Genomic DNA, 24,048 nt, shown 5'->3' with positions numbered 1-24,048 from the left:
CTGCCTGTCCAATAAAAATAAATCTTAAAAACGAGCAAGCAAAAAACCCATACTGTGTTCATCTTGATGGGCCTTGATGATGTAAGTGCTAAATCTCTTCCAAATCCACAGTCATAGTTTTCAGTGTTGTTATGTAGAATCTGTGTGCTCATATCTTGGTACTGGGCTAGTCTTCTGTTTGCACAGGTGAGGAAACAAATGCTGTCCTAACCCTGTCCTTCCTAATTCAAATACCAGAATTTCTTCTGAGAAATATAGTGGCACAAGTGTTAAGTCCTGTGAGATTGTAATTTTTACTTTTTTATTCGTGTGCTTCGGTTACCATATGAGTTAAGATATGACATATCATTAATTGTCTAGGTGACCTGAAAGCCTTGGAATTGCTTGGCTTTTAGTTACTATGAAAATTTATGTACGAGTGTTACTGATGATTTGAATTATAGATTATAAAGTCAGAGATATTTATTTGTAATTAGACCTATGTGTGTATAGGGAGTTAGATCTGTATAGCAGAGTTGATGATTGTATGCCACATTTTATGGATACCAGAGTAGGGAAAAGGTGAAATAGGGACCGTCACTACCAATCCAATGATGCATTCTTAGAATTTGGTGTTGACATGTATGTTTGAATTTGGTATGTCCAGCTTACATGTGCCTTTGCTTTTCTCCCTGAAGGTACTGTCCTCTGCAGGAATAATATCACCGATTATGCGCTCAGTGCAGCCACTACCGCTATGAATGCCCAGAGGCTTTTACGAGCTACCAAACTGAACAAACCCATTCTTTTGCAAGGCTCACCTGGTGTTGGCAAGACAAGCTTGGTGGCAGCATTAGCAAAGGCTTCAGGACACACTCTCATTCAAATCAACTTATCGGAGCAGACAGTAAGCTTTATCATCTTGTAGTGGATGGGAATAGTTATTGGTGGCATTTTGTATTTATAGAATTTCCTACACTGAAGTTATTATGTAATAGGTATTAATTGTGTAGTGTCAAACATTTCATGTATTGATGTAAACCTCAATCTTGCAGCTAACTGCTCTGGGTTTGTTAGTAGCTGACACCTACAGTAGTATTTTCAGTTAGATGCCGTATTGTAATCATCTTATGAGAAAGAATTACCTACTTTTCTATTTACTATAATTCTGTTAGGTTTTTCATTTTGAAAAATAACCAAATAGTAGAAATAAAGTGGCTTGTAAACAAACCTTTGAAAATATAGGGCAGAGCTGACAAATGCAGTGTATCTTTTGTAATGGCGTCTAGGAAACAGGACCTAGGAATTGCTATTAATGTTCTGGATTTTCTCCTTTTCCTTTTTTTTTTTTTTTTGAAGTTCACAAATTAATGTTCAGCAGGGAAGAATGAGAACTTTTAACCTAGAGTACCAACTCAGACTGAGTGATACTCATGAGCATTGCAGTGAGAAGGTGCTTGGGGACCATGTGGGCTCCAGGAAGAAGGCAGGGTAAATGTTACAGATAAGGATAAAGAGTAGGATATAAAGCCCAAGTGCTTCTCATTTCAGCTTTAGGATCCTAGACTCCAGTTATTTTTCTGTGGCTGATAATACTGGCTTTTCTCCCTTTCTTCCCTCTTTGAAAGGATATCACAGACCTATTTGGAGCAGATCTCCCTGTTGAAGGTGGCAAGGGAGGAGAATTTGCCTGGCGCGACGGCCCCCTGCTGGCAGCTCTGAAGGAGGGGCACTGGGTGGTGTTGGATGAGGTGAGGGCTTCTCCAGGACAGGGTCATTTGCTGGAGAAGCAGTCCTGCTTTCCTTAGCTCTTGCTAAGTGAGCGTGCTGATGGCTAGTGAAGAGAGGTTCTGTTGTTAAGAGAACCTCTACAGCTTCTTTTAAGAATAAGAGAAGCCCCTCTACGTTTCTAACTCAGAAACTCTCCTGCAGAAAAAAATTCTACCTTAATTAGTTTAGCCTCCCTTCTCTGGAAGATCAAGGAACAGGTTCTTGCCTGTAATTTGCGTTGTAGCTTCTTTAGGCAAAGGAAGAACCAGGTTTTAATGCTGAAAGCTGCTGTTTATTCTGCTGTTCTGTGGAAATACATTCAGGGCCCACAGAACCTTCTGTATTTGAAAATGAACTTTTTTTGAAGGCTTATTTATTTGAAAGAATTAGGGAGGAGAGGATACTGATCTTTCTTCTTTTGATTCACTCCTAAAGTAACTTCAACAGCTTGTCGAGAAGCCAGGGGCGCCTTACAGGTCTCCCATGTGGATCGGGGCCCAAGGACTTGGAGCATGCTCTGCTGCTTTTTAAGGCACACTAGTAGGGAGCTGGGTTAGGAGTGAAGGAGCTGAGATTGGAGACAGCACCTGTATGGTATGCTGTCGCTGCAGGTGGAGGCTTAACCTGTGCTGTGTATTTTCTGATAAAACAAAGAAAAATTTATGTGTTGTAGTGCTGGTGTAAATATTACCATTGAGGGTCTTGATTTTTTCCCCCATATGCATTTTATTGATTCATATTTTCTTTATTGGATTTTTCCTCCACTACTTAAACAGCATATGTGCCTCCCCAGCCTTGTGGTGTAAATTCAGCTCTCCTCATTTCTGATATGAGAACCCCTTGCGATTATTCTTGTTCATGGAACTGTTGGTGAATGTATTATGTCAGTGAAGCCCTCTTGGAGATTTAACTCAGTCTTTGAGCTGGGAAATTGTATAAAATAACTATGAAACATTGTCTATTCCTTCCATTAGTGTTAGACCATGAAAATGAAAAGCTTGTATGTTGGTAAGTTTTTTGGGAAATTCTTGTTTACAGCATTGGTCATTAGTGGTGTACATATAGACACAATAAGTTTAGAGAAGATTGCAAGTTTATAAAATTAATTCAATGCTTATTCACATTACTTAAGAATAATTGATATACGCTTGTATTTATTACATCCAAAATCTTTTCCCCATCTATTTGAATTAATGAATAATAGACTATGCATCGACTGCATGTTTCAAAACAAGAGGGATGCTAAATACTGAGCTTTCTGCTAAAGATAAGCTAACTTTGCTGGATATCATTCCCCTGTTGTTTTAATAGTTGTATAAAACAGATAATGAAAGGTACATATGTTCTTTGTTCCCAAAATAGCTTAACCTGGCTTCTCAGTCCATATTGGAAGGACTCAGTGCTTGCTTTGACCATCGAGGAGAAATCTTCGTACCAGAATTGGGGATGACTTTTCAAGTACAGCATGAAAAGACAAAGATTTTTGGATGTCAGAATCCTTTTAGACAAGGAGGTGGGAGGAAGGGCTTACCCAGGTCTTTCCTTAGCAGATTTACTCAGGTGAGATTCACTGTTGCCATAGAAACTGGTGGTGGAAAGGCAGGGAGTCATGAGGTGGCTGTGACCTGGCTTTGTGGGACCTCACTGTGACAGTGGAAGAGGACCAACTTAATGGCTCCCTTTTCTTGTCTCTATATGATGTACATTGATTTGACTGATTTCTGTTAATCACTTTTCTGTTGGCTTGAATCACTTGAGGGACTTGATTAGTTACCAGAGGATTGTAACATCACTGTACTATTCAGGGTTCTATTGGCTACCCTCGGGAATGGGCTACAGTGTTTGACCTTTCCTAGTCCATGTGATTTGTTCAAACCATTAGGAAAATTTCACCTTAAAAGTTATATATTTGAATTTGTAAACAGTGAGGTGAGAAAGCTAAGATGAGTAAAACTCCAGTATCACATGAATTATTATGTGATATCTTATTCTTTACTTTTTCTTTGTAGAAGGATGTGTCTATGTTTATTTGATTTTAACAACTGGTTTGTGCTACTTGACTAAATGACGTACCTTATCCCTTGGAGTTTAAAAATTGGCTGGTATCTTTTTTTTTTTTTTTAAGATTTTATTTATTTTATTACAGCCAGATATACACAGAGGAGGAGAGACAGAGAGGAAGATCTTCCATCCGATGATTCACTCACCAAGTGAGCCGCAACGGGCAGGTACGCGCCGATCCGATGCCGGGAACCTGGAACCTCTTCCTGGTCTCCCACGCGGGTGCAGGGTCCCAAAGTTCTGGGCTGTCCTCGACTGCTTTCCCAGGCCACAAGCAGGGAGCTGGATGGGGAGTGGAGCTGCTGGGATTAGAACCGGCGCCCATATGGGATCCCGGGGTTTTCAAGGTGAGGACTTTAGCCACTAGGCCATGCCGCCGGGCCCAGGCTGGTATCTTTTAAGACCATTTTATCATGAGCATTTTCAGTTGAAAGGCTCACAAAATTTTTCAGTTTTAACACTTTTATACCTACCATCCAGTGTTTTGTAGCCATTGTATTTTACACCTAGAAAAGTTTAAAAAACTAAGTAAAAAAAAATTGCACATGTCTGTCTTTTTTCTTGAGTAGAATTCAAAAGAAATCCGTGTATTTTTAATAGTTGTTGATTTTATGTGGGCTTTATTTGTCTATATGAAAGGCAGAGTTATAGAAAGAGAGAGAACCAGAAACCAAGAGAGAGAGATCTTCTGCCTACTGGTTCACTTCCCAAGTTGCCACAATGGCTAAGCTTGAGCCAAGTCAGACCTAGCATGTTTGCCTGGGTCTAGTTCTGGATCCCAAATACTTAGGCCAACTTCCGCTGCTTTCCAGGTGAATTATCAGGGAGCACCTGGGATCTGAATCGGCACCCATATGAGGTGCTGGTGCTGTAGGCAGTGGCTTCACTTACTGTATAACACTGCAAGAACCAGATTTTACCTTTCTTCATCCTGGGAATACACTAAGAGTAATGTCTGTAACTAAAGATCATATGTATTGTTTAAGCATTATTTAGTGTTAAAAATTTCAGGTAAAAAGACAGTGATATCATTTCTAGTATGTTACAAAGAAAAATGATTAAATTTCTTTTGCTTTTTAATTTTAAAGGTTTTTGTGGATCCTCTTACAGTAATTGATATGGAATTTATTGCCAGTGCTTTGTTTCCAGCCATTGACAAAACTATTGTGAAGAAAATGGTCGTTTTTAATAACCAAGTAGATACCCACTTGTTTTAATTGTTCTTTATTGTCCTAGCTGTATATGACTATTTCTTCAATGTGGTGGTGCTCTACCAAATCAAAGTTTAATTTGAATAAATCACCTAGGATTCTATGAATTTCTTGTGGAAGGCAAGCTTCTCATTTGAATGATGCAAGAATTAATTTCTGTGTTGTAAATTTCATTAATAATGCTTATGGAGTATTTCCGGCTTCTGGCATTTGGAAATCTTATGTGGAAGAAAGTAATCTGAGTGAAGCCTGTTGACTCTGACCCAGATTACATACCCTGTAGTACACTGGGAACACTGACTGTGGCACCTGGCAGCAGGACATGTTTCCCTTATTTTCCCATATTTTTTTCCCAGATTGATCACAAAGTGACTGTTGAGAAGAAATGGGGCCAAAAAGGAGGACCCTGGGAGTTCAGCCTCCGGGATCTTTTCCGCTGGTGTCAGTTGATGCTCGTCGAACAGTTCTCTGGTTATTACGATCCTGGCCAGCATGTGTTTTTGGTCCATGGGAAGAGGATGAGAACCTGAGAAGACAAAGAAAAGGTGAGTTTCTCCCTTGATCTTTGGGTTTCTTTCCATATTAAAGTTGACTTCTTCCTAAAGAAGAGAATGGGCATACTCATACCAGTTACACCAAGCCTTGTCAAGCTGCTTGCACTTTAGGAATAAGGAAGCACGCCAAATGTTCCCCTATCTATTTTCTCACAGTATAAAGTATTTTACTTTGGAAGACGCAGTTAGCCTATTTTTCTAGATCTACATAATCGTAAACCTTCTTTAAAACAGTAGGGTTCCGGGCCCGGCGGCATGGCCTAGCGGCTGAAGTCCTTTCCTTGAAAGCCCCGGGATCCCATATGGACGCCGGTTCTTATCTCGGCAGCTCCACTTCCCATCCAGCTCCCTGCTTGTGGCCTGGGAAAGCAGTTAAGGACAGCCCAAAGCTTTGGGACCCTGCACCCACGTGGGAGACCCGGAAGAGGTTCCTGGTCCCGGCATCGGATCGACGCACATCGGCCCATTGCGGCTCACTTGGGGAGTGGATTATCGGATGGAAGATCTTCCTCTCTGTCTCTCCTCCTCTCTGTATATCCGGCTTTCTAATAACAATAAAATCTTAAAAAAAAAAAAAAAAAGTAGGGTTCCATAGTAATAAACAACTAGGTCTTCATCATCTGGCCAGGCACAGAGGTAAGAAAGTGCTGGGAAGTCAGGAGACTCAGTGGCTTTTTACCCTCTTAGTAGCTGTTATCTTTGTTTTTTTTTTAAAGGTTTATTTTTATTGGAAAGTGAGACATACATAGAGGAGGAGAAACAGAGGGGAGGAAGATATTCTATTCTCTGATTTCACTCCCCAAGTGGTTGTAATGGCCAGAGCTGAGCCAATCCAAAGCCAGCAGCCTGGAGCTTCTTCCAGGTCTCCCACGCTGATGCAGGGTCTAAGGCTCTGGACCATCCTCGACTGTTTTCCCATGCTACAAGCAGGGAGCTGGATGGGAAGTAGGGGTGCTGGAACACAACTGGTGCCCACATGGGATCCTGGCATGTGCACACTGGCTACTGCACTGGGCCCTGTAGCTGGCATCTTAAAAGATGAAAGCACAGCCCCTTCGTGTCTGGTATCTTGTGTTTCCACTGGATTCTCAAAATGGTTTTGTATTATGTGGCTATTCTTTTCTTGAACTCAGAATTTTATGTGTGTAGCCTTTTTTTTCTAAAGATTTATTTTATCAGAATTACAGAGAGAGTGAAAAAAACAAAGAGATCTTGATTCATTTTACAAACAGCTACAGTGGGCACAGCTGGACTCGTCTGAACCTGAGAGCCAGGAGCTTCTTCCAGGTCTCTCCTGTGGGTGCAAGGGCCCAAGGACTTTGGCTATCCTTGATATTTTCCCAAGCCATTAGAGGGGAACTAGATTGGAAGTGCAGCTGACACCTGAACTGGTGCCTATATGGGATGCTGGCACTGCAGGTGGAAGCTTAACTGGGTATGCCATGACAATGGCATATTCCGTCTACCCTTATAATAGATGGCTGCAAGAGGTAAAGGAATTATGATTTTTGTTATATAGTGAATCTCTAAAAGCATAAGGAAAAAATGAAAAGAAAAAAGATAAAAATAAGATACAGTGAGTCTCATCACTTTGCTTGTTTCCTGATAGAGCAGGATGAATAGTTGGTATGAACTTGGCTGCTCCTCTTTCCAGCAAGCTCTATTAATAATGTGGGAAGGCAGCGGATACTGGCTCACATACTTGGGCCTCTGCCACTCAAGTGAGGGACCAGGTTGGAATTCCTGGTTCCCGGCGTTGTCTTGGTTTAAACCTGGCTGTTTTAGCCATTTGGGAGGGAACCAGCAGATGGAAGATTTTGCTTGCTTGTGTGTGTGTGTGTGTGTGTGTGAAAACCTTTTAAATAAATAAGCTTTATTTAAAATGGAATTTATGGAGTAATTTTTTTTGCCTTCAATTTTATCATTTTTCTTTAGGTCATTGGTGTATTCAAGGATGTATTTGATTCAAATTCTACTCCATACCTGGGGACCAGACTGTTTCATATCACTCCCTATGATATCCAAGTGAGGAGAGTAGTGTAACCCTCTACTTAACTGAAAAATTTCTGTTGCTTATTCTGCCTGCCATCCTCAAGCATGTTCATGAGTTCTCACTGCTTTTATTTTTTCAGCTGGGCTACTCAGTTCTTTCCCGGGGCACCTATGTCCCTCACCCATCACGCAGACCCCTGTCACTCCTGCATCAGTCATTCCAGTCATTGGAGCCGATCATGAAGTGTGTACAGATGAGCTGGATGGTCATCCTTGTGGGGTCAGCCTCGGTGGGCAAGACCAGCCTGGTACAGCTTCTTGCACACCTGACTGGTCACCCACTAAAGATCATGGCTATGAACAGTGCAGTCTACATCACGGAGCTTCTGGGTGGATTTGAGTAGGTAACATTCTGTCTTTACCTTTTTTAGGCAAAAAAGCACCACCCCATGATCGATAGAGGGTCTTCTGTGTCCAATGGCTAAATTATGTGCTCCCCAAATTGTAGGTTGATCTTAGGCGACCTTGGAAGCAGCTGCTGGAGAAGGTGGAAGACACAGTGAGGGCACTGCTGCGGGACAGCTTCCTGGTCAGTACTGATGATGCTGAGGTCGTGCTGCGAGCCTGGAGTCACTTCCTCCTGACATACAAGCCTCAGTGTTTTGAAGATGATGGCAAAGGCATCACAATGGAGACTGTCAATAAACTGGAAGCAGTGCTACTGCTCATGCAGCAGCTTATCAATAAGATCAACTCTTACTCCAAGGCAGGTGTGTATATTTGAAGTATGTATCACTTTTTGTGATTAACAGGTACAAGTTAAGTGTACATCTTGTAGTCCCTCATAGCCAGAAACAGGTGCCCAGTGGATTTTACTTGTGATGTGGAAAGGGTCATACAACAATTCTAACACAAAGGACTCAATGAAAAATCTCTAGCCATAGGTTATATGCACCATCAATTACAAAGCATTTGACAAATCCCAGTTGTTAATGACAGTTGCATGATGTAGCCAGTGTAAAGGAAACCTACTTTAATACACTAATTACATTGTACCAGCAGAGTGCATTCCATTTTTATTTTATTTTTTAAGATTTATTAGGTGCTGGGATAATGTCATAGCAAGCCATTCTTCTGCCTGTGTTGCTGACATCCCATATGAGCTGCTCTGTTTCCGATCTAACCCCATGCTAATGGCCTGGGAAAGCAGCAGAGCTTGGGCATGTGCCCCTGTGTGGGAGACCCAGAAGAAGCTCTTGGTTCCCAGCTTTGGCCCAGCCCATGTCTGGCTGTTAAGGCCATTTGGGGAGTGAAATAACAGGTGAAACATCTCTCTGCCACCCAGTTTCTTCATAATTGTGTCTTTCGAGTTAAAAAAATAGATCTTTAAAAATAAAATATTTATTTATTCGAGAAAGGTAGGGATGAATTGAGAGGAAAAAACTTCCTTCTGCTGGTTCACTCCTTGGAAATGATCTCAACAGCTGGGGGCTGGGCTGAGCTGAAACCAGAGGCCAGAAGCTTCGTTGGGGCCTTCCATATGGGTACAGGGACCTGTCCACTTGGACGAGCTTCTGTAGCTTTGCGGGTTACCAGACAGCTTGATTGGAAATGGACTCAAATAGGTGCCTGTATATGATATTGCTGTTGTGGGTGGTTTCTTGACTAGCTGTACTACAACACCAGACCCTGAGTACGTTTTTCATATGATAGAAGAAATCCAACAATAGGTGGGAGATGTCTTTGTGCTTCTGTTACAGTTTCTTAAATTGTAACAGAAATATCTTCATTGTTTCACCCTAGCATTAACCCAGGAGCTTTTAGCCATCAATTTAGAAAGTAAGAAGTATTTTTTTGTCCAAAACATTTTTGTTAATCTGTGATTAAACAGTAATCTCTCCCCTTTCCCCTAAGATCCTCATATTTATTCTGCGTTGTACCTCACAAAATTGAACTGCAGTTCTTTCAATAGAAGTTTTTAAAATTGTATTGATTTTTAATAAGTGTTATGGATGTTTATTTTATCTGTGATATTTCAGAGTTTGCCAAGCTTGTGGAAGACTTCCGAAGTTTTGGAGTGAAGCTTATGCAGTCAGCCAGTGGCTGTAGGCAGGGCACTTTTGAATGGGTAGACAGCATGTTGGTGCAGGCCCTGAAGTCTGGAGACTGGCTACTGCTGGACAATGGTAACTTCTGCAAGTGAGAGTCTTACGCTTCATTGCAAATGGACCTGTTTGAAATTTGTGGTTATAAGTATCTTGTCAAAGTAGAAACCCAGGTTGAAGCACCATCCTTTTTTTTTTCCATTTCTATTTGTCTTTCCATTTCTATTTGTCTTCATTTCTTTTCATTTCTATTTGTCTTTATTTTATTTGATAGGCAAAGAGAGAACTTTATCATCTGGGATTCATTTCCCTTATGGCTACAGTAGCCAGGTGTGGGCCAGGCAGAAAACAGGAACCTGGATCTTCATTCAGGTCTCTGAGGTGTATGGCAGGGACCCAGCTCTGTGAGCCAACACCTGTGAGCCATCACCTGTTGCTTTGGAAGCAGTGATGGGACTCAAATCCAGGCATTCCTGTCTGAGCAGACATTTGCTAAATGTGCCTCAGTGATGATGACATTTCATTGGGTAGGTCGCTGTTGATTCTGTGTAATGTAAAATCCTATATGCGATCCCAGTGTGTGCAAGCTAGGGACTTTAGCCGCTAGGCTACCATGAAGGTCCTGGAACTTTTTTTTATCTGGAGTATTTGACTTAGAAATCTAGCTATATTCTTTTTCTTTTCTTTTAAAGTTCACCACTTTTTAAAAAAGATTTATATATTTTTTACTGGAAAGTCAGATACAAAGAGAAGAGGAGAGACAGAGAGGAAGATCTTCTGTCTGCTGATTCACTCCCTAAGCACCCGGAATGGCTGGAGCTGAGCTGATCCAGTGCCAGGAGTCCAGAGCATCTTCAAGGTGTCCCACACAGGTGCAGGGACCCAAGGCTTTGGGCCGTCCTCAACTGCTTTCCCAGGCCACAAGTAGGGAGCTGGATGGAAAGCAGGACTGTCAGGGTTAGAACTGGTGCCCATATGGGATCCTGGACGCGTTCAAGGACTTTAACTGCTAGGCCATGCGCCGGGTACTCTAGCTACTTTGTAAAATATTTAATAACATTAGAAGTCGGGGGCGAGGATTGAGGAAGGAAAGGACTGTAACTGAGGGAATTTCCTATCATTTGGCTTTGTTTCACTTATGCCAGCAAATATTTCCTGTACTTACAATGTGAAATGCATTAGGTTGGCAGTGTGCTTTGGGGAGTGAGGAGACTAATGTAGACATCTCCTCTTGGAAGAGATCACAATTCTTAATGGGGCAAATGGTCCTTATTGAGAGAAAGAAGAGGGTCAGAAGTAGGTGGGTGCCTGTGTGAGAGACTGTAGTATCAAGCCGATGTGCCAATGTGTTCATCTTTTGAATTCTGTCTGTGCAGCCCATCAGTGCTGGATCGTTTGAATGTGTTGCTTGAGCCTGGAGGTGTCCTCACTGTTAGTGAGAGAGGAATGGTAGATGGATCTATTCCCATGATAACACCACATCCCAATTTCAGGTATTTGTAACTTTTGTGTTTCTGCCAAAGTATCTGACAGTGGACGTGTAGTAGTACCTCTGTGTACATATTACTCATCTGTGGAGCCATGCGTTGTTTGCCTCATTAACTCAGGTAACAGGTATATACTGAGACTGTAGTATTTGCCAGACACTGCTAGGCTATGAGGATGCAACAGGAAACAAGAGCAGTGAAATTTCTCCTTGGGTTGGTGGTGTAGAGTAGCCAGGAGTTGTTTCCTGTGGACCATGACAAGAGATAATGACAGTGTAGATTTGTGGTGAAATGGACAGGACAGCCTGATGGTCCTGCGGTTGAATCATTGCATGAGAAGTGGAACCCATTACTGAGAAAGGTAGACTGGCAGAGGAAGCAGGGCTGGAATGGGGAGTATCAGCAAGAAATAAGTGTTCAGTAGTAGACAGGCATGTAAGTTGTCAGGTGGATAGATATGGATAGATAGTGGTGTGAATAGGCATTGGATACATGAGACTAGTGTTTGCAGAATATGCTACTCCTTTTCTGCCTTCTGCAAATTAGAATTATGAATTAGAACTGGTCCTGATTTGAGAACTTTGAAAGTGAGAATTTTAACATTCTCAAATAGCAGTACATCCAATACATAGCCCTGGGGAAGTAGGATTACAGACTGATGGATAGGGCTGATGCTGCTGGGAAGCAGGAAGAAGGAGGCAGCTGACAGCAGCACCTTGGGAACTGATGTAGCCTGTCTTGGTGAGCTCCCTTAGCTAAGAACGTAGCACAGGGGCTTTGTGAGTAAGGAAGCTTAATTCCAGTAATGAGGGAATTTATAGACACTTAGTCTGTAAATGCTTCAGCACCATTTTATTTCGTGTTTCCACTGTTATAATGGTTACTGAGGGAATTCTTTGCAGAGATCTGTGACCTAGTATTATTCTTTAGATACTTAAAAATTAAGGAGAAAGACTCACAAAAAATTTAAGGGTAAAGGCTGTTCTTACGTATATCGTAATAGCAACTTCTGTTCCCATGTAATACTAAGGTATTTCAAATTCTCATCACTAAAATTTGTAAGGAAAGTATACGCAATTCTGTTATATTATGTTAATTTTTATTATCCGCATTTTTTTGCATAACTATTCTGCTTGGAGAATATGTTGTATGTGATGTGTTTTCACATATTCTAATCTGGATACCACTGCTCCAAGTAATCACACTTATTTTCTTTATTTTCTTTGCACTTTTTTCATTCTAAGAGTAGGAGAAGGCAATAGTAATATTGTCTGGCTTTTAAAGTAGGGATGGGGCCCGGCAGCGTGGCGTAGCAGCTGAAGTCCTTGCTTTGAAAGCGCCGTGATCCCATATGGGCGCCGGTTCTAATCCCAGCAGCTCCACTTCCCATCCAGCTCCCTGCTTGTGGCCTGGAAAAGCAGTCGAGGACGGCCCAAGGTCTTGGGACCCTGCACCCGCGTGGGAGACCTGGAAGAGCTCCTACTTTGGATTGGCTCAGCACCAGTTGTTGTGGTTACTTGGGGAGTGAATGATCGGATGAAAGATATTTCTCTGTCTCTCCTCTTCTCTCCATATATCTGACTTTCCAATAAAAATAAATAAATAAAATAAAGGGATGAAATCCTTCCTTTTTTTCCCTTAAGATGTATTTATTTTTATTGCAAAGTCAGATATATGGAGAGGAGGAGGAAACAGAGAGGAAAATCTTCTGTCCGATGATTCACTCCCCAAGTAGCCACAATGGCTGATGCTGCACCTGTCCAAAGCCAGGAGCCAGGAACTTCCTCCAGGTTTCACACATGGGTGCAGGGTCCCAAGGCTTTGGGCTGTTTTCAACGGTTTTGCCAGGCCACAAGCAGGGAGCTGAATGGGAAGCGGGGCTACTGGGATTAGAACCGGCACCCGTATTGGTTCCCAGCATGTTCATGGCAAGGACTTTAGCTGCTAGGCCATCATGCAGGGCCCGGGTTGAAATACTTTGTCAGAATACTTTGTTGAGTAAAAAAGTAGTTGAGTTCACATTGTCTTTTTTTTTTTTAGATTTATTTATTTAATCAGAGTTATAGCATGAGGGAGACACTATAAACACACACATACACAACGCTTCCATTGTTGGTTTACCCCATAGATGTTTGAAATGAAATGGCCAGCCCTTGGCCAGGCTGAAGCCAGGAACCCAGAGCTTCGTCCTAGTGTGCCAAACAGGTGACTTGTGGCATATAAGCAGCAGCAATATCTTCTGATGATTTCTAGACCAAAAGCAGATTGTTGTTTGGAAGTAGAACATCCAGAACACAGACACACACCCTTTTGGGGTGCTGGCATTGTAGGCAGTGGCTTAACCTGCATGTCACAATGCTGTGTCCTGCTTTAACTAGCTTTTCTAATCTGTGGGAACGTTCATATAAATCAGTGAATGTGTGTCTATGATACAAAATTTGTATACTTTTTGATATATTTATTTTAGAGGAGGATAGAGAGCACACCCTCATCTGTTGGTTTACTTTACAAATAGAAGGGCTGGGGTGTCAGAGCTAAGAGCCATGAATTCAGTCCAAGTCTTCCACGAGTAGGGGAACCTGCCTGCTTGAGCTACCACGCCTAGTTCCTGGGGTCTGTGTTAGCAGGAAAACTGAGAGGTTCTGTGATGTGGAATGCTGGCTTCCCACATCGCGTGTTCCCATCCTGGTTAAATAGTTTTATTTGCATTGTTTTGAATATAATATAAATATGTATTTCTAGTAAATAAATTAGTGGCTGGGTATAGCCACTCTCTACTGAGAGCTATTAGCATGAATAAATGTGTGTTTATTTATATTAAGCTATATGGTTGAGTCCTTTTGTCACATCAGCCACTTTTCAAAATTCTCACATGTGAGTCAAGGCTATTTGGATAGTACAGCTGTAGAACAACTTCATCCTTGCTGTAAGTTCAATTTCACCCAGGTGCTAGAGTCAAATGTTTATTGCTCCCTCCTCCATAGAAGCAGTGCAGATTCATCTGGAAGCCAGTGCCACATGTCTGAGAAATTTTTACTCCAATTCTCTCTCATCTGGGATCAGCAATATCTTCAAAATATTACAGCCAAATCTAACAGGTAGGTAGGCACTTGATTTTGATTTCTGGGTCTCAGCAGTGTTTCAGAAATTTGTCCATTGATTTTATGGGGAAATAGCATCAGAGTTCTGACCATAAAAATACTTCTTACAAGTTTGAGACTATCCCAGATGCAAATTAATTTCCTTTATTTGAAATTGTTCATTAGCTTGTAGTTTATGAAAGAGGCTAAGGAGTACAATGTAGTGTAAAGAACCCAGGAGTTAGGATCTCTCGTCCCAACTCTGCCACAGATCAAGTTGGCAGTGTTTCAGTTCATAATTTATACTTGTATTTGAAAACTAGGGGAATTGAGTTCTTACTGCTCTGATGTTGCTTCCACTATTAACAGGTAGAGTTTTAAATTTGACTTCCTGAAGGGTAAGTTACACAGAAGAGAGAGAAAGAGATATATTCTATCTGCTGATTCACTTCCCTAATGGGAAGGATGGAAGTAGAAGTTCTCAGCTTCCCCAAGATCCAGCTCATAAAGGAAATCATTGAAGGTGTTCCCAGCCAGTCACTAACCTTGATTTTGAATCTTCTTCCAGGACCATCATATATCTTGATAGGGAGAAACGGATATTTACTGAAGCCAACTTAGCTTCTGTTGGTATTAAAAAGCTAAATAGTGTTTTGAGAATGTCTTTTGAATTCCATAAAGGTAAGAACATTGGTGCTTACGTTCTTTAGTTAAGCATAGCATGGCATAATGCTGCTGACCTGCAGCAGCTGCTACTGTTTATGGATTCTTGTTGATCTGCTGGCCTTTCTGTAAACATATGGGCTTCCTTGTTGTGGCTGCCAACCACTGCCCAAGCCTGGACTCGGTGCAGAGCCTCAGCTGAATGTATCTCAGGTGTCCCACCTCTCTTGCAGCACCCTGTGAGACAGATACTATGTCAGCAGTGAGGGAAGGGAGACTCGCAGGTGCTCAGTCACAGCGAAGCCAGAACTTCCCAACTAGCCCTACTGGGCCTGGTGCACATGCAGAAGCATTTGATTATAGGAAAGAACATTTTCTCATCTTTTATATTTGTTTCAAGAAAAAGATATCTGTTTGTCAAAGTTCCAAGTTACAGAAGCATAACTTCATTTCTGTAGAAGCTACTGTTAGTTTCATTGTCTTTTTATCTTTTTAACTAACCACCCATATGCATTTACACTGGATTTTCTTTTTGTGTTCAAATACTTAAATATGTGTTTTCATAAATAATTTGAATTTTTCATAAATAATTGTTATATCTATAGGTATACTTGGCTTATTTAAACTTAGTAATAGCAAGCACACATTCTTTTTCAGTTCCACTTTTGAAACTTGACCTTTGTGTTGATAATGATGTTAAGTTCCAGGCTTAATTTATTCTGAAAATGTCACGAAATTAATCTTAACTGATGGCATGCCTTTTATTTTATTTATTTTAAGATCCAGAGAGCTATCACAGCCTGCCTCATGAGATTGTGGTCAATCTTGCTGCCTTTTTAGAACTCTTTGATGCACTAGTCCTGCTGTGGGTACAGTCCTCCCAAGGGGTGGTGTCTGATACCTGTGTCAGTGAGGTAGGAAAGGTGCTTGTTTTTCTTTAGTTTATATACTTTGCTTACTTGCAAGACTGATAAAGAGAAGAACACTTCCTTCCCAGTCAGTGCTTCACTCCCCAACCATGTGACAGCTGGGGAAGGTTGAAGGTAGCAGCCAGGAACTCAGCACAGCTCTGCACGAATGACAGGAACCCAGCTACTCAGACCATCATCACCTGCTGCCACCCTTCGTACATGTTTACAAGCAGCTGCAATCTCAGGAGTACAGCCACATTTCCAGTTGGGGCGTACACTATGGGATGCAAGTGTCCCCAAGCTTCCTCTTAAGCTCTTAGACCAAACATCCACCCGTTACTATTGTAAGATTGTTTTAGTACAAAGATTTAAAGACAAGACTAACTCCAGTGTCTCATTTTTCCAGTATTATTTGATAAATTGTATTGTTGTTAACATTAGAAGCAACGATTTATGTATTTCTTTGAAAGAATTGCATGCAGGAAGAGACATGGGGTTCTTCAATCAGTTTTACTCCCCCCAGTGGTTACAACAGCTGGAGTTGGGCCAAGCTGAAGCCAGGAATATGGAGCTTCTTGTAGATCTCCCTTGTAGGTAAAGCGGCACAAGTATTTGTGCCATCTTCTGCTGCTTTCTCAGGCCATTGTCAGGGAGGTGGATCAGAGATAGAGCAGCCTGGCGTGTTAGCTAAGAGTTAGATTGGAAGTGAAATAGCAGGGACTCAGATTGGCACCCATATGGGATGCTGGCACAGCAAGTGAAGTTTCACGTGATATACCACAATACTGGCCCTGGAGAAAATCTTTGTAATCTTAAGGGTAGGCAAAGGTTTTTTAGTGTTTTTAGCAGTGGGAAAAAGTAAGAAAAATTAAACCTGCTGTTATTTTTTTATGGATACCTATAAGAAAAAAGCAAAGAAGAAACTGCTTGTAAGATAATGTAAACTGAAAAATAATCAGGAGATTTGAAAAAATCTTCCATGGAAGACATAGATATCCAGGAAGAATTAGCAAAATGCCAACATCTTCAGTTATCCAGGAAGTAGGAATTAAAACCATTTGGTCAAATAGCTAGAATTCAAATCACTGATATTAGGTATTGGCAAATAAATACAACAATTAGAACATTTTTTTTACATCTGCTGTTTGGAATACAGAATAATGCAGCTCCTTTTTATACTTAGGGTATGATCCAACAGTTAGTTTCATTTTCTATAAATAAACTTTGTACTTCAGGTACTAAGGGAATAAGACCTTCACTTTCTCCATGTACCTGAGCGTTACTTCAGATATCCTTCTGTAACAAAACTTTTTTGTGCATATTGAGTGTTGGTTAATTGTTGAAGTCGAGGTCGTGTGAGATGTTAATGAGCAGCCTTGATTTACTGTGTTTTTAGATCTTAGGCTCTGTGCAGTGGCGGGACCGGCTTTGGATGGTGGCTGACACAGTCAAAGTGGATGCTCCAGGTCTGGCCCTGCTTCCTCTCCATTGGCACTTGGTTTCAAAGCATTTGGTCCGTCAGATCCCCCAACTTCTACTGCATCGTGAAGAGAAGTAAGCCTCATATTTGGAGTGATAACATTGAAATGTATTGTACAGTCCATTTTGAACGCAAGCTGGTTTGAAATTGAAACTGATTCATTTTGCGTACTTTGCTTTATTCTGTTTATTGATGACTGTAAGTGAAATGAGAGAAGTAATTGACTTTTCTTGCTATTTGCCCCTTATTTCCCTCCTGTCTCTTTTCTCCATTAAAGGTATTACAGAGAGCTTCAGACAGTCTCAGAACATATTCAGAGTTGTTTGAGGAGCCCAACTGGTGGCTTCCCTGGTGTAAAGAAGTTGCAGAAGTTCCTGGGACGACCAGTTCAATTTAAGGTACATGTGAAAACACGTAGTAAGTGAAATGGAAATTGACCTCTGAGGTTCCCCTGGACCCTAGGAGCTAACATTGAACTTTACTTACCTTTCTCTAAATGTCTACCTCCCAAACATCCTGACAGCATTAATTGGTTTTCAGAGTTTTAACTATTGTTGTAAAAAGCGCTTGAGCATGAAGAATAGGCACAACTATTTTTCTAGAAGCATCAAGAAATATCTTAAATGTTTTCTTAGCCAAATAAACTGCTATGAAAAACCCCTGCTCTGTACTAAGCTGTCCTGTGTTTTATTGTTTTAGAACAAGCTGCTGGTGGATTGTTTCATGCAATTGAAAGTCCTTCACAAAGCCCTTGCAGTCATGGTGCGGACACCCACCTTTGGGGAGAGTGGATGGCAGGAAGAAATTAATCATCTCCGAGTGGTTGCTTCTGAGTGGACAGTGAAAGCAAGCCTCTTGCAGGCCTGGGCTAATACTGTAGAAGATGTCAAGCTAGGTAATGTACTGTAGCACTTGATACTCTTTTTTTTAAAGATTTATTAATTTTATTGGAAAGGCAGATATACAGAGAGGAGGAGAGAGAGGGGGGAAGATCTTCCATCGGATGATTCACTCCCCAAGTGACCACAACAGCCGGTACTGCACCAGTTCAAAGCCAGGAGCCTGGAACTTCCTTCCGGGTCTCTCATGTGGGTGCAGGGTCCCAAGGCTTTGGGCTGTCCTTAACTGCTTTCCCAGGCCACAAGCAGGGAGCTGGATGGGAAGTGGAGCTGCCGGGATTAGAACCGGTCCCCATATGGGATCCTGGCGTGTTCAAGCCAAGGACTTTATCTACTAGGCCACGCCGCCGGGCCCACTTGAGAATTTATTTGCTGTTGCTGCCAACACATTCTTCCTCATTCTGGGGTATAAATCTCATTAAATATGTGTCATTGTATTGAGCTAAGCTTTATAGTCAAACATTTAATTCCAGCACTAGATTCATGTCGGTATTAATAACATTGTTTAACAGATGGAAAACTCAAAGCTCAGGTTAAGAAACCTAATGGTGCTAACTCAGATTATGTGCATTCTTGTAACTGGTTATTGGAAGTACAGACCCTGAACTCCTGCCTGCTATGCTTTAATGTAACTCTTCTTTCTTTCTTTTGTCCAGATCAATTGAAGAGTCTTGTGAATGTCCAGTGTTTAGAATTAAAAGCCAAAGGGCTTCCACTTGAATTTATGGAGAAAAAGCAATGTGAAACATCCTCCCCAGCCCAGCCAGGCATTGCCTGCTTACCTCGACTCACTGGGAGTGTTTAGTTGTGGCCTGCCATGGAGTACCTGGCTATGCTTTGGCAGTACAAAATGGTAGCAGATATCATGACACGGGCTTTTCTGAGAAGGTCAGTCATTATTTCAGTTACTTTCTGTGTGTGAACTTATTTTCTTGCTCAGTCATTGTGTGCATCTTGTACGGTAAAGCACAGACTTGTCTGCGGACGGAATGGTGGCGGAAGCAGAGGAAGGGCAGTTGCTACTTTGAAAAGCTGAAGCTTTCTCAGAGTTCTTGGCCCGTGTCTCTTCTACCTCTGCAAGTCACTAAGTCTTTTTTTTTTTTTTTCCAAAATGGTTGCTTGCTTTAAAATGAATGTACTGCATCTGTGTGTTCTGTCTTCCCTTATGTAGTTTTCTAGATGTTCATTGATAATCCACTTCCTCTCCTCTTGGTATTTATTTTTCTAACAGGTCCAGCAAAACTTGGCAACCCCAGATGAATGAGATAACTCATCACATCACGTTTTGTCTTAAGTATACACCAAGCACTCCTCAGGAACTTCAAGACTTGTGGTCCTTGCTACATTATCAGAAGGTAAGTTTCATGAGGCAGGGACAATGCAAGCTTGGGGTAGGTGTTCCAAGACAAGGGCGTGCAGCCTTCTGGGTCATGTAGCTGAAGATAAAGTGAGGAACTAGAAAAGAACAGCAATAACCAAGTTCCTAAGCTGGTCAATGCTGATGGAACGTATCTCAGTTTATGTGAATTTTCAATAAATGAAGCACATAGGGAGGATTAACACAGACTTAACAGTTAGTGTTTGAATTCTTACAAAATTAAGACATCCGTATCAGGAATTGAGGCTTTCTGCGGGCAACATAGAAGGAATATGCATCTCTCATGATCAGCCCTGATAAAATTCATCTTGGGAGTGGCAGACATTTTCATTTTAGTATGAAACTCTCAGAAATGTTCATTTTAAAATTACATGAGGTCTTTAGAGTCATTTAATTCTCTCTCTTCCTTGCTACTTCCATCAAGAATTTCATTACCAACCCACTTTTATTTCAACAAATTTGGGAATTATTTTAGTCACACATGTATCTATTTAAGCTTTCATTGTCATTTTATCCACTGCCACAGTATGAGTTTATTTATTGTCTCTCAATTCCAGCTACACTTTTTGTTGCCATCTTTTGTGATACTGACACTGGATCCTATACAATTTCTCCATCACCAGCTGACATTTATAGTGCTGAACTGTGTCAGGAAGACACAAGGGGGTCACTGCAGGATGGAGGGGCACCTCTCGGTTCTCGTGTTCCCATTCTTGCCGTCTCAGTTCTCCAGTTGGGGACAGCCAGCAGTGTGTGTGCGTCTGACTACAGCTTGGCCAGGCTCTCTGATGGAAGCCAGCCTACCCACCGTTCTTCGCTCAGAATCCCCTGTTCTCTGACCCTTCCTGTTGCATTTCCTTCCATCTCATCCTTGGGATTTATTAATAGGAATTTTTTTTCTTTTTTTTTCCTTTAGAGCTTGGTTTCAGTGATGATCATGACTTTCCCTTGACTCAGTTTTGAATGCCTGTACTTGTGGTTATGAAACCTTTGAGTTGTTTTGTCTCAGTATTTTGAAGATTTCTCACTGTGGTTAGTCTGTTTTTTTTAATTCTGCCTTGAATTATTTCATAGATCATTTATTTTCTCCTTCTGTCTTTCCTATCTCTTTGTTTTATTGCTTTGCAATTTCATTCAGTTTTGTCCAGATGTTAATTTCTTAGGTTCTCTGCTACGCACTCTAAATCCTAGGATTGGTGATTTGAAGAAAAACCCATTCATCATCTCTTTTTGTACTTCGTGTTCTTATTTCTGCAGCTTCTCCTTCTGGGACTCTTCGTAGACATGTACTGAATGTTTAAATTGTGTTGCATATATCCTTCTTACCCTTTTCAGCTCCCTCCTTTTCTGCTCTTTCTTATAGTAATTGTTTCTGTTTTATTTGAAATATAGCTATGGAGCGATAGGTGTACAAACACAGATCTCTCATCCATTGGTTCTAATTCTCAAACATCTGCTATAATACAGTGTAGGGCCTGGTCCAAGTCAAGAGATTGGACCTCTGTCTGTCTGTCTCACACAGGTGGCATGGATCCTGGCGCTTGAGCCATTGTTTGCTGCCTTCCAATACATGCCTTTGGAGGAAGGTGGGTATTAAGTATCCAGAACTCAAGCTAGCTATTCCAGAGTTCGACCTTTGCTTCTCTGATAGAGATTAAGCTACTATGCCAAACTTGTCCCGTCCCCTTTCAGCTGTCCTTCAATAGCTTCCTCATTTGCATCCTCTTGTTGTCCTTAAATTGCATATACTGTCAGAATTCTGAACTCTGAGATCTGTTTATTCCTATCATCTGCTTTTTCTTTCAAATATTAGAAAGTGATATCTTGAACTCGAGGTTGTTTGTTGAATTTTTTACTTCAATGGCTGCTTTTCATTCTGTTGGGCTTTTTCTTTTTTCCTCTTAATGTCTGCCTTCTGTTCTCTACTATGTTCTGCTTGGTTTAGAAATTTGAGTCTTATTTTATGCCATAAATTGTATAAAATTGTTGCTTCATATTAATTGCCTGTCCGTGCTTTGTAAATATAAACTGTATTCAAATTCACTTCCTTATCCTTTTCAACTGGCAGTGACAGTTGAAAAGCAAGTCCAGCAGGAGAAGAAAATTTCCAGAATTGCTCTACTCTACTTTGTGGAAACTTCGCAGTTGGGGTTAAGACAGCATCACTTCCCTTCATTACTGGAGCAAAAATAGATACATGTGTTGAGACAATTAGCATTGTTTCATTCAGGAAGCCACTTTGTGAGCTATGTCTTTATTGCACAAGTGTTCATGGCAGTGAGAGTTCATGTTGCAGAATTGGCTGGGAATATAGTTATCTCCTACATAATGTTTTTTTTTTTTCATAATGTGTATTATGGACAATCCCAATAAAATAGGCACAATTTTTTTAAAGCTTTGTTTTTATTAGAAAGACAGACATACAGAGAGGATGAGAGACAGAGAAGATCTTGCGTCTGATGATTCACTCCCCAAGTAACTGCAGTGGCTGGTGCTGTGCCAGTATGAAGCCAGTAGCCCAGATCTTCTTCCACGTCTTCCACGTGGGTACAGGATCCCAAGGTCTTGGGCCATCCTTGACTGCCTTCCCAGGCCACAAACAGGGAGCTGGATGGGAAGGGTGGCAGCCGGGATTAGAACCTGTGCCCATATGGGATTCCGGCATGTTCAAGGCGAGGACTTTAGCCGCTACGCCACCACACTGGGCCCAGCACAATGTTTTAAAAACCTTATTAGTGATGCAGTGGAATTTGTTTGTGAATCTGATTTGGAGTAATGCTGCGAAGAGTGAGAGCGATGGCATGGTAGCCAAGTGTAGGATGTTAGGAGGAGTCCTTATTTATCAAGATGACAGCACCTCCGGCTACACTCTGGGAACCACCACTCAGCATGGACAATGTCAGGGGTTTGTAAGCTCCCTTTAACATGCAGCAGCTAGGGATTTCCAACTAACTCAGGTATTGTGGATTACAAATCAATCAATTTGCATCTTATGACAATTAGGTACAGAAGCAGATAGTTGCGGTTAGCCATGAGAGAAACCCAGTATGCCTTGGGGTGCCATTAGCCAACTGCACCCAACCGCAGTGATAATAGCTCAGCAGCCCATTGGCAATCGCCAGCCATTAGAAAGAGAAGTTGAAACTTTAGGAAAACTGGAAACAATATGAGTGCAGTTGAATAAAATGCATTAGGTATTTCAGTAGACTTTTTAATATTGATTTTAATTAAGGTAATTAAGGAGTAAATAGATGTGGTTTGTTTGGAATCTCTTGGAGGCATGAGAATTTTCTAATCTTGGCATTTCTTTTTTTCTTTTGGCCTAGTCCAGATAGAGGACCTGTGGAATCCTCGCCTTTCTGAAATTTCTAACAAAATTATTTCACCTGTTTCAGATCCCAGTCAAATAACATTTTGTAGATACTAGCTGTGCAAAAACATCCTGATACTACTAATGATGAAGTTAAGACATCAAATGTATTCAAGAAACTGTATCCAAGTCTTACAAGCATGTTGCTGGGCCTGCTTGTGGTAGCCTAGTGGCTAAAGCCCTTGCCTTGCATGTTCTGGGATCCCATATGGGCACTGGTTCATATCCAGAGGCTCCCGCTTGTCAGCCAGCTCCCCAAATGGCTGCAACAGCCAGAGCTTAGCCATTCTGAAGTAAGGAGTCGTGAGCTTCTTCCAGGTCTCACACTTTAGTGCAGAACGCAAAGGATTTGGGCAATTCTTTCATGATTTTTCATGCCACAGTGGGGAGATTGAAACGAAGTGAAGCAGCTGGGGCATAAACCAGTACCCATATGGGATCCTGGTGCTTGTAAAGTGAGGATTTAGCCACTGAGCCATTGTCTTGGGCCCACGTTTGCACTTAGAACACCCAGCCAGCCCCCACTGAATAGGAGGGAAGTGTGAGGTAGAGGCTGCTGTCCTCATCTTCTACCCCTTACCGTTGTGTTCATTCTTCTGATATGGCACTACTATAATGATCATGTTTTTGGCAACAGTCTATATGCCCCACCTCCCCTTTTCTGGCCCCAATTATCCCATTGCCTGTCCTCAACAGCCTGCCCAGGAGAATTCCCTCTCTTGTCTCTCACTCTCCACACTAATGAAATGGACATAACAGCTCTGATTACGTTGTGTTTGTGCAGATATGTGATGTGAAGGGGCTTTGAAAAATCAATACAGTAAACAAGGGGACTGATTTCTTCCCCATTTTCTAATATACCAGAACTGTCTTAGGTTCCAACCTTCTAGTGCTGTCCATGACCTTTGCCCATTCTGTCTATCAGTAGATAGGCATAACTGCATTTCACCCCCAAGAACAAGGACTATTATTACAGACCTATACGTGCTATGTCCTATCTCCCATGATTACCCTTAAACCTATGCCGCAGAACCATTGCCCTGGTGGGTGTGGCCTACTCACTGCCCAGAGGTGTATGTGTCCATGTCATAATGAACATTGTCATAGG

At 41.5% G+C, this 24,048-nt stretch overlaps 1 protein-coding gene across 1 annotated transcript in view; it reads left to right on the top strand.

Moving 5' to 3' along the window:
* Positions 1-736: 736 nt before the first annotated feature.
* The window catches only part of LOC131480858 (midasin-like), a 304,439-nt gene continuing 281,127 nt past the window's right edge, over positions 737-24,048 (top strand). Inside the window, exons 1-5 of the mRNA XM_058667335.1 lie at positions 737-886; positions 1,608-1,730; positions 3,112-3,309; positions 4,899-5,006; positions 5,378-5,566. Of these exons, the coding sequence (XP_058523318.1) occupies positions 737-886; positions 1,608-1,730; positions 3,112-3,309; positions 4,899-5,006; positions 5,378-5,551 (753 nt within the window). The 3' untranslated portion in view covers positions 5,552-5,566. The remainder of the gene's footprint in view (positions 887-1,607; positions 1,731-3,111; positions 3,310-4,898; positions 5,007-5,377; positions 5,567-24,048) is intronic.

This window comes from Ochotona princeps, chromosome 7 (assembly GCF_030435755.1).
Source record: "Ochotona princeps isolate mOchPri1 chromosome 7, mOchPri1.hap1, whole genome shotgun sequence".
NCBI lineage: Eukaryota > Metazoa > Chordata > Mammalia > Lagomorpha > Ochotonidae > Ochotona > Ochotona princeps.
This window is presented reverse-complemented; position numbering and strand designations above follow the sequence as displayed.